At 39.1% G+C, this 16,045-nt stretch overlaps 1 protein-coding gene across 1 annotated transcript in view; it reads right to left on the bottom strand.

Moving 5' to 3' along the window:
* The window catches only part of BTBD9 (BTB domain containing 9), a 495,371-nt gene that overhangs the window by 102,161 nt on the left and 377,165 nt on the right, over positions 1–16,045 (bottom strand). The window contains exon 8 of the mRNA XM_037843174.1: positions 6,523–6,712. Within this exon, the coding sequence (XP_037699102.1) occupies positions 6,523–6,712 (190 nt within the window). The remainder of the gene's footprint in view (positions 1–6,522; positions 6,713–16,045) is intronic.

The raw sequence follows: 16,045 nt of genomic DNA, 5'->3' as shown, positions 1-16,045 counted from the left end.
TTTCCCCACCCTTATTGATGAAATCTTCCTTTAGAGCTATTAAATAGGAAACAAAATTGAACGGTTTGTGATTCCTCTTCCTTTTCTGTGCCTATCCTTTGGGAAGGAAGTGGATGAACAATAGTTTAGCAGGGTGGTAAGCAGCAGGAAGAAGGAAAAATAGCCGTCAAAAAGGAGCTTGGTAATTTACACACTGAAGAGACAATCTTGAGTTGGTTGTAGCCACAAAATGGTGAAAGAGCAACTAACCCGGCCTGGGCTTGACAGCTCCCAGAGAAAGAAAAATATGCTGGGATGACTAAGGACCACAGTGGCATATCTAATTCTTTTTTTTTTTATGTTTGTTTTTTAAGAATAAACTTACTATTGCTTCCTTTTTTTCTGTTTAATAACTGCAAGACAAACTGATTTGCAGTTCAGGAATTCTGTGCCACATTAACTTTTTTAAGTGGTAGAATTGTTCTTTTTCTACTGTAAAATAAAAAGAGCTTCATATCTACACATTAAAGAGATTATGGATACACATCAAGAACATACTTTGGAGTAAAACCCATTTTGTTCTAACATATTGTATTCATATGTTTTCCAGAGGAGGAATTCAAAATATTTTTGCGTCATTAACTCAAGCCTCATCACACCCAGAGAGACTATGGGTTTAATTAGCCGTATCATATCTGCACTGATTCATCTTTGGACGGCTGACTTATTTACAATTAGGTTTGTTAGTTAAAGCATTATGGGTATTTTATTTACAATACTGCACATATCAATTACAAAACCATCATTTTCAAGCTAATATAAAAAAGTTAATCTAATTGATTATCTTATAATTAGGGATTCAACAAAGTGCTGTCATTTATTAGCTGAAAAAGACTGGGTGACAGGCACACTTAAAGCATAGCATATTTGATTTTTCATACTAACCTGAAAACACTTAAAAGGATATTGTGATTAGCAAGTAGAATGATAGTAAGTCCTAAACTAAGGCGACAGAGAGACTACAAACGAAGACATTAGGTAAATTTGGCTAGTTATTATGACTCTACCCTGGTCTTTTTATGTGGTCAGGCCTCTAAAGATTTCTTGTTATTTAAATCAAAATGGCATAAAAATGATATAATTGCTATTCAACTACCCACTTTTTTTTTTTAATCATCATTTTATTGAGATATATTCACATACCACGCAGTCATACAAAACAAATTGTACTTTCGATTGTTTACAGTACCATTACATAGTTGTACATTCATCACCTAAATCAATCCCTGACACCTTCATTAGCACACACACAAAAATAACAAGAATAATAATTAGAGTGAAAAAGAGCAATTGAAGTAAAAAAGAACACTGGGTACCTTTATCTGTTTGTTTGCTTCCCCTACTTTTCTACACATCCATCCATAAACTAGACAAAGTGGAGTTTGGTCCTTATGGCATTCCCAATCCCACTGTCACCCCTCATAAGCTACATTTTTATACAACTGTCTTCGAGATTCATGGGTTCTGGGTTGTAGTTTAATAGTTTCAGGTATCCACCACCAGCTACCCCAATTCTTTAGAACCTAAAAAAGGTTGTCTAAAGTGTGCGTAAGAGTGCCCACCAGAGTGATCTCTCGGCTCGTTTTGGAATCTCTCTGCCACTGAAGCTTATTTCATTTCCTTTCACATCCCCCTTTTGGTCAAGAAGATGTTCTCCATCCCACGATGCCGGGTCTACATTCCTCCCCGGGAGTCATATTCCACTCAACTACCCACTTTTAAGGCACATTCCAGGTAGTTTCTCTCAAATAAAATAAATAACTTTTGCTGTACCTGTAAAAATAGCAACAACAAGAACAAACTCCTTGTTTCCCAGTTATGCTGCCTGCTCTGGTAAAAGAAAAAAAAGCAAAAGATGGCGAGTTTCCTATTAATCTGCAAGGACTAAGGTGTTTCCTGCTGTTTCTTTTCCAGGGGCTGGATGGATCAAGTCAGGTCAGGAGCAGAGAGAAGGTGGCTTCTAAAGGCATGTTGGCTCCCCCATCCCCATTCCTCCTTCCTGCACCAGTACCCTACCCTCAGGAAAGAAAACTCTCCTCTATGGCGCTAAAGAAACACCGGGATGAGGGTTGTGGTGAGGGGGAGGACGGTTTGGGGGAACTGATGATTGAATATAGAGACAATAACAAAACATCTCAGGTCTGTCACCTCTCAAAGTTGCCTCTCTGGCCATGCCCCTTACTTGGCCCTCCTTCACTCCGCCCCCACCACACTGGTCCCCTCGCTGTGTCTGCAACCTGCCAGGCACACTCCCACCTCAGGGCCTTGGAACTCTGCCCGTGAGGCTCATCCCCCAGGTTCCTGAATGGCCTGCTCTTCCCATCCTTCAGGCTCTGCTCGAAAGTCACCTTTCTAGTGAAACCTTCCCTGATGACACAATCTAAAATTGTATTGTTTCTCCAGCCCCAGTCTTCCCTCCTTGATTTATTTTTTCCCATAGCACATCAAAATATCTTACAAATACTGTTTACTGTTTATCTCCCAGACTAAAATGTCAGTCCCACGAGGGCACCAATTGTTGTTTTGTTTATTCACTGCTGTATCCCCAGTGCCTAGAACAGTGCTTGGCACCGAGTAAAAGGCTCAGTAAATATTTGTTGAATGGATGAAAGAAAATGGGGGGTAGGAGAGGGAGTGGGGGAGTCGGAGATCATGTTCCAAGCCCAGCTTCTCCAGGATACAGGACACTATGAGGGCTTTGGCACCACACACACAAGGAGGATTAGGCTCCTGCTGGCTACGATTCCGATCCAGCATTTTTTGTCAAGAAAGAAGGTTCTGCTCACCTATCCAGCTGCAGGTAACTCTCAGGAAAGGAAGAAATGATTTCTGGGGATGAAAACAAAACAGACCAACAAAAGAAACCCCCATCCACTAAACAATTATGTCTTCTTTTAGGAATAAAGAATGCAATGACCAAGATAAATCAGTTCATGTTTGAAATGTTTGCTTTTGTAGTCACCAACTACAAAGAAACCTGATTTTTAAAAACCAGTACTCCACATGATTAGACCCCACCTCAGACAGGGAAAGAGGAAGAGTTTCCAGATTGTCTACATCTCCTCCCCCTTGGCTGGGAAATGTGTTAGTCACTCGTCTCCGTAATGCTCTCCGAAATGTGTTAGTCACTCGTCTCTGTAATGCTCTCCCTCTAGGTGTCGATTCAGAATCACTGGGCTTCTTCAGATTCAGTGACTAGGAAAGCAAGTCAGTCATCACAAGCAATAGAAGCTGCAGGTCAAATGTCACCGACTAATCAACATGTCATTGGTCAATTACCCATCCCCATGAAGAGGTGCCACTGATCTAGTTTCCTATCAATAAATGTCTATCTGGGCACATCAGCTGCTGCTAACCACAGCCTGCCAAGCTATCCAGCATCATCCACAGCCATTGGTGTTTAAGAAATCTCTCTCCCTTTCCTCTTAATCATGTCACAGAAGAGGCAAATGCAGTTCCTGACAACATAATGTTAGTTTCACAGAAACGTGTCTCTTTGAACACTCAGCCAGTTACACAGGGGCTTCAATTGCATGGATTTTTTTTTTTTTTAATCACAAAAACAATAGCTGGGCTTAAGGAAGCTGAAGGCGTCACACTGTGCTGAGATACATATTTCTGCCTTAGGTTGTGTTCATGCTCATCATCTCCCCTCTGAGTCAGGAAAAGAAAAATTGTGTGGGGGAACCATTTTCATTCCTCATTCAAAGAAAACCAAATGGCTACTATTCTCCCTTGCTTTAAGCCCCAATGACACCTTTTATTCTGGAGTCGGATTCAACATCTCTGATTTTTGGGTAGAGTAAGACGCTAATGTGGCCTTGCCACACGAACAGCCTGTTGGTCTCTTTCTGAGTTGTCACCTTGGCAACAACCTCATGAGGTCCCTGCTGGATCTAAAATTCTAGATCTTAAACTGTAGCCACTATAATTTCCCCTTCTATTTTGACAGACCACTTCATCTCCACAGTCAGTTGGCCAAGGGAAGCTTATTCTGAGTTGCCACAGGCTTTACATATCAGGTGAAGCTGGGAAGAGGCAGCATGTAAACAATTATAATACAAGTGTGATAAATGCTCTGATAGGCATTACATACAGGGTTGTCTAAATCAGCCTGGGAGATGATGGAGGACGAGGGAAGGATACCCAAAGGAGTGGAGTCTTGCACGGGGAATAAGAACCAGGTGAAAAGGGGGATAGTGAGTAGGGTAGTGAGAGACATAAGCAAGGAGAACAACACATTCAAAGATTTAAAGGTATGGGGGTAAAAGTGGGAGCGGCCCATGTGCAAAACTCTAAGTAACTGCATAGGCTGGACGGAGTATGTGTTTGTGTGGCTGGCATGAGGAGGGGGAGGACAAGCAGGACACAAGGATTTATAGACAAATCCTTTGTAAATGGCTAACTCTAAACTTTCTCCTGGAGGCAAGCAGTAGCCATGAATCCTATGAGGAAGAGGCTTGACCTCACCAGATTTGTGGTAACAGTGTGGAGGATGGAGGTGGGGAAGGAAGGGACAGATTGCAGTCTGGAAGATCAGTTAGAAAAGAGAAACCACAAAGGTGAAACTATGGTAATAGCAGTGGGGATAGAGGAAAGGGGCTGGATTTGTGAGACATTTAGGAAGTGGTACTGACAGAACTTTATGGCTGACTGGTTAACGGGGGAGGTGAGGGAAAGGAAGGAATTTAGGAATTGTTGTTGTTTTTGGCCCAGGTGGTATGACTAAATGAGATGGGGGAATCATAAAGTGAGGCAATTTAGACAGGAGAGGGGGAAGATAATGGAATTCCATTTCAGACATCTTGGTTTGAGGAACACCATTTAGTGGTGGGGGTGGGGGGGTGTAGAAGCCCACATGAGCAGACAGAATATAGGAAATATTAAAAGAGAGTGGGCAGAGCTATAGAGTTGCCAGTTTGCTTCCATCTTCATTGGTAAGAAGACTGGTCTTCAAATTAGAAACAGCAGAACAAACATAATAAAGAGAAAACTGAAGACCCAAATAGGTGAAGTGAAATAGAGTATCTAGTCAATTTAAATGATTTCAAGTCTCCTGGCTCAGATGAGTTACACCCCAAAGCCTGCTGAAAGAAATTGTAGATGTAATCTCAGAGACACGATTGGTAATCTTCAAGAAGTTGTGGGGACTATAAGGAGTGTCAAAAGACAAAAGAAGGAAAACTGTTCACCAGATTTTTAACACAAAGAGGGATAGATCATAATATGCAGATAAATTTTTTACCACCTATGACAAAAATGTTAGAATGGCTTATTAAATAGATGGTTTATGAGTGCTTTAATTAAAGCATGCAGTTCAGAAAAAGGAAAGGGGTGTGTGTGTGTGTCTGCACGCACTATTTGGTGTAAGTTTATCTGTACAGGTAGCTTGTCCAGACTGATTACGGCTTCTCTCTTCCCCTTTCCTAAACACAGTGAGTTGTCTAGTCTGCAGAATGAACTCAAGGCTTCTCTGGCTGTGATTTGTTGCCTGTGATTCTTGGCCTGCAATACAGCCCTTTAAGAAAAGGGGTTGATAATTTAAATGAAAACTTCCACAGTCTGAATTCTTCAAGAAATTCAGTATCAACTCCTCAGGGTGTCCTAGGGAACCAGCAAGCAGTATTAAGCTCTGTGGTCATTAGCCTAAATATCAATAAACTCTTTTATAGGAATAGTATTATCTTATATTTTCTGCTACTTCTTTCTGTATACATACTGACTATTTAAAATCAGAACAGGAAGCAACAAAGCAAATATGGTCAAGCATGATGAGGGGAAGGCAGCCATATACTTCCAACACCTCTATCCCTGGCAGGCTAAGGTTTTTGTCTTTTTTTTTTAACATTAGCCCTTCAGAAGCCTTCTTAGAACCTTTAAACAACAACAACAACAACAACAACAAAATCAGTGTACTCAAGACCCAGCTGCTGTTTTGAACTAAAAGTATATCCTCTAGGGAATGTCACTACCAGTAATACATTTAAAAATTATATAATCCTATAAATCAAGCAACATTGGGTTAAAGTTCCAATCTTAAAACAAAACAAACAAAAACTAAGCCATAAAGATCAATAAGAAGATCTTTTAGAACCAGGTTTCATGTTCAGATCTGTTTGGTTCTTATATAAAGCCATTTATTAATGTTGAAAAGGAATTTTCATTCCATAAAACCTCTCTTGACTTATCCTGTAAGCCTCTAACCAATCCAATGGAGACTTTGGAAGGTGGTAAGCCATATATAGAGAAAGGCTTGTAATTTAGTCCCTCCACAAGTCCAATTTTGATGAGCTCCCCACTGGAAAATCCAAATGAGCTTCCTATGTCTCTTTGCCTCTCTTTCTCTCCTCCTCTAATGGTGTCTAAAGCAAAGAATATGTGCAGTTTCATTGCTGAAGTTATTGGGATCATCATATTACCAAGATATAATTTGCAGTTATGTCTTCCATTCTAAAAGTAATGAATGAAAAGGGATCTTCTTACCGTATTGACCCGATCATGTATGGTTGTGCCAGTTGAACCACAATTGCACCACTTCCTAGCTGGTGACACGTGTAGCCAGAATCCCAATCATAATTCTTGGTGTCTCCATTCAGCAAAGCGTTTCGACTCCGACTGACGCCTTCAATCACACTGGCACAATCAGCAATTGTTGCAACATTCTCCATGGGAACTGTGAATCCCAACACAAAGTTTAACATCAGGATAAGAGAAGCCAAATATATCCCCATAGTATGCTTAGAACAAAATTAATCACTATCTCAATTCAACAATAAAAGGGAAATTAGAACATTTTGATTATCTTAAGACGTGAATATATTTTCCATGCCAAATAGCTAAGTAATAATTTTAAAAAGGTTGAACCTAAAGTTAGAGCAAATCAAGCCACATGTAGCAATTAACCTTAATGCATTTTATTATAAAGAAATATGACACCCCATAAAGTATAGTACAGATAAAGATATTGTGGAATATTATTACATTGGGAAATTATGTAGCAATTGAGATAAATGAATAACAGCTAATGCAACTGAATCTCAAAAATATGTTGAGGGAAAAAAGGAAGGTACAGAAAAACATAAAGAGTATGACTTAATTTACACAAAGTTTAAAAAAGGGCAAAACTAAAAATACACTTTGTTTAGGGATATATAAATGTAAAAAAAAAAAACACAAAACCTAAAAAGGAATCCCATGGAATTACTGCACCAAATGTACTACGGTTCTGTCTGCGGAGATGAGACATGAAATCTCCCTCTGGGGGCTTCAAAAGTACTGGTCTTAAGTGGGGTTTATTCCAGGTATGCAAGGCTGGTTCAACATAAGAAAATCAATTAATGTAATATATCACATCAATAAATCAAAGCAAAAGAACCACATGATCATCTCGATCAATGCAGAAAAGGCACTTGACAAAATTTAACATCCTTTCTTGATGAAAACACTTCAAAGGATAGGAATAGAAGGGAATTTTCTCAATATGATAAAGGCAATATAGGAAAAACCCACAGCTAACATTGTACTCAATGGGGAGAGACTGAAAGCTTTCCCTCTAAGATCTGGAACAAGACAGGGATGCCCACTGTCACCATTGTTATTTAACATTGTGCTGGAAGTTCTAGCTAGAGCAATCAGGCAAGAAAAAGAAATAAAAGGCACCCAAATTGTAAAGGAAGAGGTAAAACTTTCACTGTTTGCAGATGACATGATTCTATATGTAGAAAATCCAGAAAAATCTACAGCAAAGCTATCAGAGCTAATCAATGAACACAGCAAAGTGGCAGGCTACAAGATCAACATGCAAAAATCTGTAGTGTTGTTATACACAAGTAATGTGCAACAAGAGGCAGAAATTTAAAAAAAAATTCCATTTACAATAGCAACCAAAAGAATCAAGTATTTAGGAATAAACTTAACGAAGGCCACAAAAGACCTATACAAAGAAAATTATAAGAAACTGCTAAAAGAAATCAAACAGGACCTAAAAAAATGGAAGAACATACTGTGTTCATGGATTGGAAGACTAAATATAATTCAGATGTCAACTCTACCTAAACTGATACATAGATTCAATGCAATACCAATTAAAATCCCAACAACTTACTTTGCAGAAATAGAAAAACCAATAACCAAATTTATTTGGAAGGGCAAGGTGCCCCGAATAGCCAAAAATATCTTGAGAAAGAGGAACAAGTGGGAAGTATCACACTACCTGACTTTGAAGCCTATTACAAAGCTACAATGCTCAAAACAGCATGGTACTGGCATAAGGACAGATATACCAACCAATGGAATTGAACTGAGTGTTTAGAAAGAGACTCTCACATCTACGGACAATTGATCTTTGATAAGGCAGTCAAGCCAAATCAACTGGAACAGAGCAGCCTCTTCAATAAATGGTGTTTGGAGAACTGGATATCCATTTCCAAAAGAATGAAAGAGGACTCCCACCTCACACCTTATACAAAAATTAACTCTAATTGGATCAAAGACCTAAACATAAGCACTAAGACCATAAGACTCTTAGAAGAAAACACAGGGAACTATCTTAAAGATCTTGTGATAGGAGTGGTTTCCTAGACCTTACACCCAAAGCGCAAGTAACCAAAGAACAAACAGACAAATGGGATCTCCTCAAAATCAAACACTTTTGTACATCAAAGGACTTTGTTGGAAAAGTAAAAAGGCAGCCTACACAATGGGAGACAATATTTGGAAACCACATATCAGATAAAGGTTTAATATCCCGAATATATAAAGCAATCCTACAACTCAACAACAGAAAGACACACAACCCAATTAAAAAATGGGCAAAAGACATGGACAGACACTTTTCTGAAGAGGAAATATAAATGGCCCAAAAACATGAAAAAATGTCCAACTTCACTGACTATTAGGGAAACGCAAATCAAAACCACAAAGAGATACCATCTCACACCTACCAGAACAGCCATTATCCAAAAAAACAGAAAATTACAAGTGCTGGAGAGGATGTGGAGAAAAAGGCACATTTATTCATCGCTGGTGGGAATGTGAATGGTGCAACCACTCTGGAAGGCAGTGTGGAGGTTCCTCAGGAAGCTAAGTATAGATTTGCCATATGACCCAGCTATTCCATTGCTAGGTATATACTCAAAGGAACTGAAAGCTAAGACACAAATGGACATTTGTAAACCGATGTTTATTGCAGCATTATTCACAATTGCCAAGAGATGGAAGCAGCATAAATGTCCATCAACGGACGAGTGGATAAACAAACTATGGTATATACACATGATGGAATATTATGCAGCTGTAAGACAGAACAAAGACATGGAACATATAATAATGTGGATGAACCTTGAGGACATTATGTTGAGTGAAGTCAGCCAGAAACAAAAGGACAAATACTGTATGGGCTCACTAATAAGAACTAACATTAATGAGCAAACTATGAGAGTTAAAAGCTGATAACACAGGCTACCAGGAGATAGAAAGAGGGTAGAGATCAGGCATTTGATGCTGAAAGATTACAGAAATGTTCAGCAGGATTGACTGTATAGCTCCAGAAATAGATAGCATAACACTGTGTAATGGTAGCACAATACTGTAAGTACACAAAACAAAGATGTCCGTGAGTAAAGTTGAAAGAGGTGGGATAGGGGAATATATGACACCAGAGGTAAAGATAGATGATGAAGACTGGGACAGTATAACTTGGCAAAAACTGGAGTGGCCACTGACTGTTACTAAGTGTACAAATATAAAAATGTTCTCACATGCGGGAGAACAAATGAATGTCAAACATGCAGAGTGTTGAAAAATGGATGGTATTTGGGAAAAAACATAATCAAAGCAAACTGGAGTGCATGGTCAACAGTAACATTCCAATACGCTTCCATTAAACATAACAAAGGCAATGTATCAAAGTTAAATGTGTATGAGAGGGTGATATGGGGGAGGGATGTGGGACTCTTGGTGGTGGTGGTGTTTTCTGTCTTTACTATTATACTATATGACACTTTTATTTTTCTTTTTATTATCTTTTTTATTATTCACTGAAAAAAATTTTTTTTCATAATAATATGTTTAAGTGCTGACTGTGGTGATAAATATACAACTATGTGATGATGCCGTGAACAACTGATGTACACTGTGGATGGTTGGATGTTAGGTGAATATATCTCTATAAAATTGTAAGAAAAAATATAAATAGAGGTAAAAGTGCTGGAGAAAAGATGGAGAGAGGGATGTATCTATTTACTGTTGACAAGGAGGCAGAATGGTATAGCCTTTCTGGAGGTCACTGAGGTGGCTCCATAAGAAGTTAAGTATGTGGGGCCATAAGGTCCTGCAACCTCATTATGGGGTATGTATTTGGAAGATCCAAGAGCAGAGACATGAATGGACATTTGCATACTGGTGTTTATAGAGGCAGTATTCATGATTTGCAATGGGTGGAAGTGACCTAAGGGTACACTGAGTGAGGAACAGAATGGTGAACTGTGGTGTATGCATGCAATGGAATATTGAGCAACTACGAGAAGGTGTGAAGCTGTGAGACACGCAATGAGATGAATGGATCCTGAAGACAGCATGTTCAGTGACGTATGCCAGAAACCAAGGCAAACACTACAATGTCTCACCAATATGGACTAACTACAATGTTACAGCAGTCAAATCTATTCCTGAATTCTAATGGCTATCTCCAACTCTGAGATGTTGAACCCTTAATGTATAACCTGATTGGTCTCTGGAACATTGGGTATCTGTGTTACACCTGAAACTCAGAGCTAAAGCTCGGCAGATATGAGTATCAGTATCAACGCATACAGCAACTGTCAAAAAAAAAAAAAAAAAAAAAAAAGGCTGAAATAGAGCCCAGACTTCAATTAGAGATATGAATAAAGCGGATCTGGTTAAGACTAGAGCAAATGGGGCCAAAGGGTAAAGGTTGAAACTGACTCTGTTCAAACTTTGACTTCCCTGTGAGACCAAGGGAAGAGATGTTTATTTGGTGTAGGATCTGTATTTTCTAACAATATAACTTCTACAGTCAGTTTGTTCAAACATCACAATTACATGGAACTTTGACTAGGAAGTGAGCTATAGTAGGTCTGTATAGATTAGAATGAAATAGCAAGACATCTTAAAGTAATTTGGGTGGAGAATAAAAATATATATTCGGGGCCCCCCTGAAGAGCTGGGGGAGAATGCAGAGGTGTTGGACTTCCTCACCTGGATTGTTGCTGATGTTCTCACAAACATTGGGGACTGATGGCTTGATATGCTGAGCCCTCTGTCTTGGGGCTGGCCCCTGTGAAGCTTGTTGCTGCAAGGAGAGGCTAAACCTGCTTATAATTGTGCCTAAGAGTCTCCCCCCGAGTGCCTCTTTGTTACTCAGATGTGGCCCCCTCTCTCTAAATAAGCCACCTTGGCAGGTGATCTCGCTGCCCTCTCCCCTACGTGGGACCTGACTCCCAGGGGTGTAAATCTCCCTGGCAATGCAGGATATGACTCCCGGGGATGAATCTGGACCCCGCATCGCGGAATTGAGAATATCTTCTTGACCAAAAGGGGGATGCGAAATGAAAGGAAATAAAGCTTCAGTGGAAGAGAGAGTACAAATGGAGTTGAGAGGTCACTCCAGTGGATATTCTTACGCACTATATAGATAACACTTTTTAGGTTTTAATATATTGGAATAGCTAGAAGTAAATACCTGAAACTACCAAACTCCAACCCAGTACCTTGACTCTTGAAGACTATTGTAAAACAATGTAGCTTACAAGGGGTGACAGTGCGATTGTGAAAACCCTATGGTTTGCACTCCCTTTATCCAAAGTATGGATGGATGAGTAGAAAAATGGGGACAAAACCTAAATGAAAAATAGGGTGAGATGTGTGGGGGGGGGTTGTGATTTAGGTGTTCTTTTTTTCTTTTTATTTTTTTATTCTGATTCTGATTATTTCGAGTGTAAGGAAAACGTTCAAAAATAGATTGGGGTGATGAATGCACAACTATATGATGGTACTGTGAACAGTTGATTGTACACCATGGATGACTGTATGGTATGTGAATATATCGCAATAAAACTGAATTTAAAAAAAATGACAACACACATATTAAAAAAAAAAGTACTGGTCTCGTTTTGTATCTTAAGCTAGGTGATGGGTACATAGGCAGTTATTCTACTGGCATTCTCTAAACTGTACAATACATATTTACTAATATTTACTACATTGCTATTCAGAAAATTTGCTTAAAGTAACATAAATTTAGTATTCTAGAATTCATAAAGCAGGAAAGTAACTTAGGATATGGTACCAATTCCTTTTCAAAATACACTGTGGCCCTAAGCCATAACTAATTTCCTTCCTTTTTTTTTATTTTGGTTGACTATTATATGCATTTCAATGCATATGCGCTTCCCTTTGTTCATTAACTGCTATATTTTGAACACCAGCTCTGTTTTAATTCTGAGTCTTTCTCTATACTTCAAGCCCATACCAAGCTGCTCATTTATAAGAGTCAAGGGCTTCCACAAAATCATGGCTGTCAAAAAATGATGTAGATTCTCTAAACAATGAGAAGAGAATGATAAAAGGTGAGAGCCTTTTAAGTCCCCAGGGACCTCTTCTGTTTACTTACTAGTACTGGGGTTTTCTTCAGATATTTAAACTATTTAGCCCAAATCTAAAATTAACCCTAGCTACTTACATTCAAAATCTGTAGTTTATGGTTGCTTAATCTAAAAACAGATAGGGCGATGGAGACAATTTCTCACTATATATATAGACCTGTTCTTTTCAGTATAACATTATACTCTGAAAGGGAGAAGGTGAGCAATACTACCATCCATGCCAAAACATTTCTAACTTTATAATGAAGGTCTGTAAAAACATAAGTAAGATCCAATATGAAGGAAAAAATCTTATTTGCATCTTCCAAGCAATGAATTTATTTTCCAAAGTTGGACATGCCTGTACTTGAGCCCTTGTTATATAACTTCACTAATCGTTCTGCTTTCTGCACATGAGGAAAGAAGTCAACAAGGAGGGAAGAAAGGAAGAGAGGGAGGGAGGGAGGATGGACAGACCTTTTGGTCTTGAATCTCTTGACTCCGAAGCTTAATTCCAAAGCAACAAGCAAAAACACTGGGGAAATAAACTCTAACGACAGTCTCCTGGCAGAGAAGGAGCTCAGAGAGAAGTTTCCCATGACTTTAGAAACAGACAGATGAAAGTACTATATTTAGAGGGCAAGTTATGGTATCTCTCTCTCTTGTTACGGAATAGGGAAGTATTCCATGATTTGGGAGAGAGAACTTAAGGAAGTGGCACAAGGTGTACGTAAACAGAGTTGAGACATTAAAAAATACTGTAGGATAATTTATGCTGCAGAAACAGCCCCTGATTCTCTTAGTGGCTTAACAAAGCACACACAATTTTTCGCTTACTCTACGTATTCAGTGACGATAGGTAAGCAGCTCTGCTCCTTGTATCACTTAACGACCGACCCAGGGGACAGACATTGACATGAGCTTCCACAATCACTGCAGCAGTGGGAAGAGAGGGAGCTGGGCACTGGCTCTTAAAACTCTCCCCCAAAAGTAACACACATCATTTTGCTCACATTTTATTGACCAGGGCAAGTCACATGGTCCTACCTAATTTCAAAGGGGGTGGGAAAGTTGCAATTCCACTATGTGCTGGGAAAAGTGCTGGGCAAAAGCCATGAAACATCTGGTGAACAATATGAACATCTACCACAAATATTAAACCAAGGTGAAGGAATATTCAATAGACAGACAAATCTAGTTCAGTCACATAACGTATTTCCAGGTACGATATACCAAAAGTTATATATATAGTGCCCTGAGGGACATTTAGATTAGATTGTTACCATTTTTTTCTGCTTTGCTGTTGCAAATGTGCTACAGACATTCTCACACATATCTTCTTATGTACATGGGTAACAGTTTCTTTTTTTTTTAAATTAAATTCAGTTTTATTGAAATACATTCACACACCATACAATCATCCATGGTATATAATCCACTGTCCACAATATGATAACATAGTTATGCGTTCATCACCACAATCTATCTCTGAACATTTTCCTTACATCAGAAAGAACCAGAACAAGGATAAAAAATAAAAGTGAAAAAAGAACACCCAAATCATCCCCCTGTCCCATCCCATTTGTCCTTTAGTTTTTATCCCCATTTTTCTACTCATCCATACACTAGATAAAGTGGGTGTGATGCACAAGGTCTTCACAATCACACTGTCACCCCTTGTAATCTACATTATTATATAATTGTCTTCAGAAGTCCAGACTGCTGGGTTGGAATTTGGTAGTTTCAGGTATTTACTTCTAGCTATTCCAATACATTAAAGCCTAAGAGGTGTTATCTATATAGTGCATAACAATGTCCACCAGAGTGACCTCTCGACTCCATTTGAAATCTCTCAGCCACTGAAACTATTTCGTCTCATTTTGCATCCCCCTTTTGGTCAAGAAGATACTCTCAGTCCCACGATGCCGGGTCCACATTCATCCCCAGGAGTCATATTCTGCATTGCCAGGGAGATTTACACCCCTGGGAGTCGGGTCCCACGTAGGGGGGAGGGCAGCGAGTTCACCTGTCAAGATGGCTCAGTTAGAGAGAGAGAGGGCCACATCTGAGCAACAAAGAGGTACTCAGGGGGAGGCTCTTAGGCACCATTACATGCAAGTTTAGACTCTCCTTTGTGGTAATGAGCTTCATAAGGGCAAGTCCCATGCTCAAGGGCTCAGCACATCAAACCGCCAGTCCCAATGTTTGTGACAACATCAACACCAGTCCAGGTGAGGATGTCCAACACATCCGCACCTTCCCCCAGATCCTCGGGGCTGGGGAGGGGAGGCTGTAAATATATTTTTTATTATCTGCCCAAATTACTCTGGGATGTGTCACTGTTTCACTCCAGCCAATACTAACCTACCGTATCTCACTTCCTATTCAAAGTTCCATGCAATTGTGGTGTTTGAACAAATCGACTGTAGAGTTGTACCATTTAGAAAATTTAGATCCTGTACCAAATAGATATCTATTCCCTTGGTCTCATATGGAAGTTGAAGTTTTAAAACACAATCAGTTTCAACCTTTACCCTTTGGCCTGGCTTGCCCTGGTCTTAACCAGATCTGCTTCATTTATATCACTAATTGAAGTCTGGGCTCTTTTTCAGCTTTTTTTTTTTTTTTTTTTTTTTTTGACAGTGGCTGTATGCACTAATACTGACATTCATATCTGCTGAGCTCTAGCTCTGAGTTTCAGGTGTCTCAGAGATATGCATTGTTCCAGAGACCAATCAAGTTATATGCTAGCGGATCAGCATCTCAAAGTTTAGAGACAGGCATTACAATTCAGGGATAGAGTTAACTGCTGTAAGAGCTTACAATCTAGGGACTATTACAATTATTATGTCCACGTTAGGCTATGTTCTAAGATTCAATTCTGAGTTTACACATTGTAGTTAGTCCATATTGGTGAGGCATCATCCCTCTCACCATGTTTTCTCCAACAATTTTACTCCTATATATATTTTTTCCTACAATTTTATAGAGTTATATTCTCATACCATACATTTATCCACAGTGTACAATCAGTTTTTCATGGTATCATCATAAAGTTGTACATTTATCACCACAATCAGCACTTGAACATACTGATTACTACAAGAAAAATTGTTTTCTTTTTTTAGCAATAAGAAAAAAATGATCAAAAGAAAAATAACATGTCATACATACAATACACTAGTAAGGACAGCAAATAACACCACTACCAAGAATCCCATATTCCTTCCCTATATCCCCCTCATATACATTTAGCATTGGCATATTGCCTTTGTTACATTTAAAGGAGGTATATTACAATGTTACTGTTGACCATAGACTCCAGTTTGCTTTGATTATGTTTTTTCCTGAATACCATCCCCTTTTCAAATTTCTACATGGTTGACATTTATTTGCTTTCCCAC

The sequence above is a fragment of the Choloepus didactylus genome, chromosome 7 (assembly GCF_015220235.1).
Source record: "Choloepus didactylus isolate mChoDid1 chromosome 7, mChoDid1.pri, whole genome shotgun sequence".
Lineage (NCBI taxonomy): Eukaryota > Metazoa > Chordata > Mammalia > Pilosa > Megalonychidae > Choloepus > Choloepus didactylus.
This window is presented reverse-complemented; position numbering and strand designations above follow the sequence as displayed.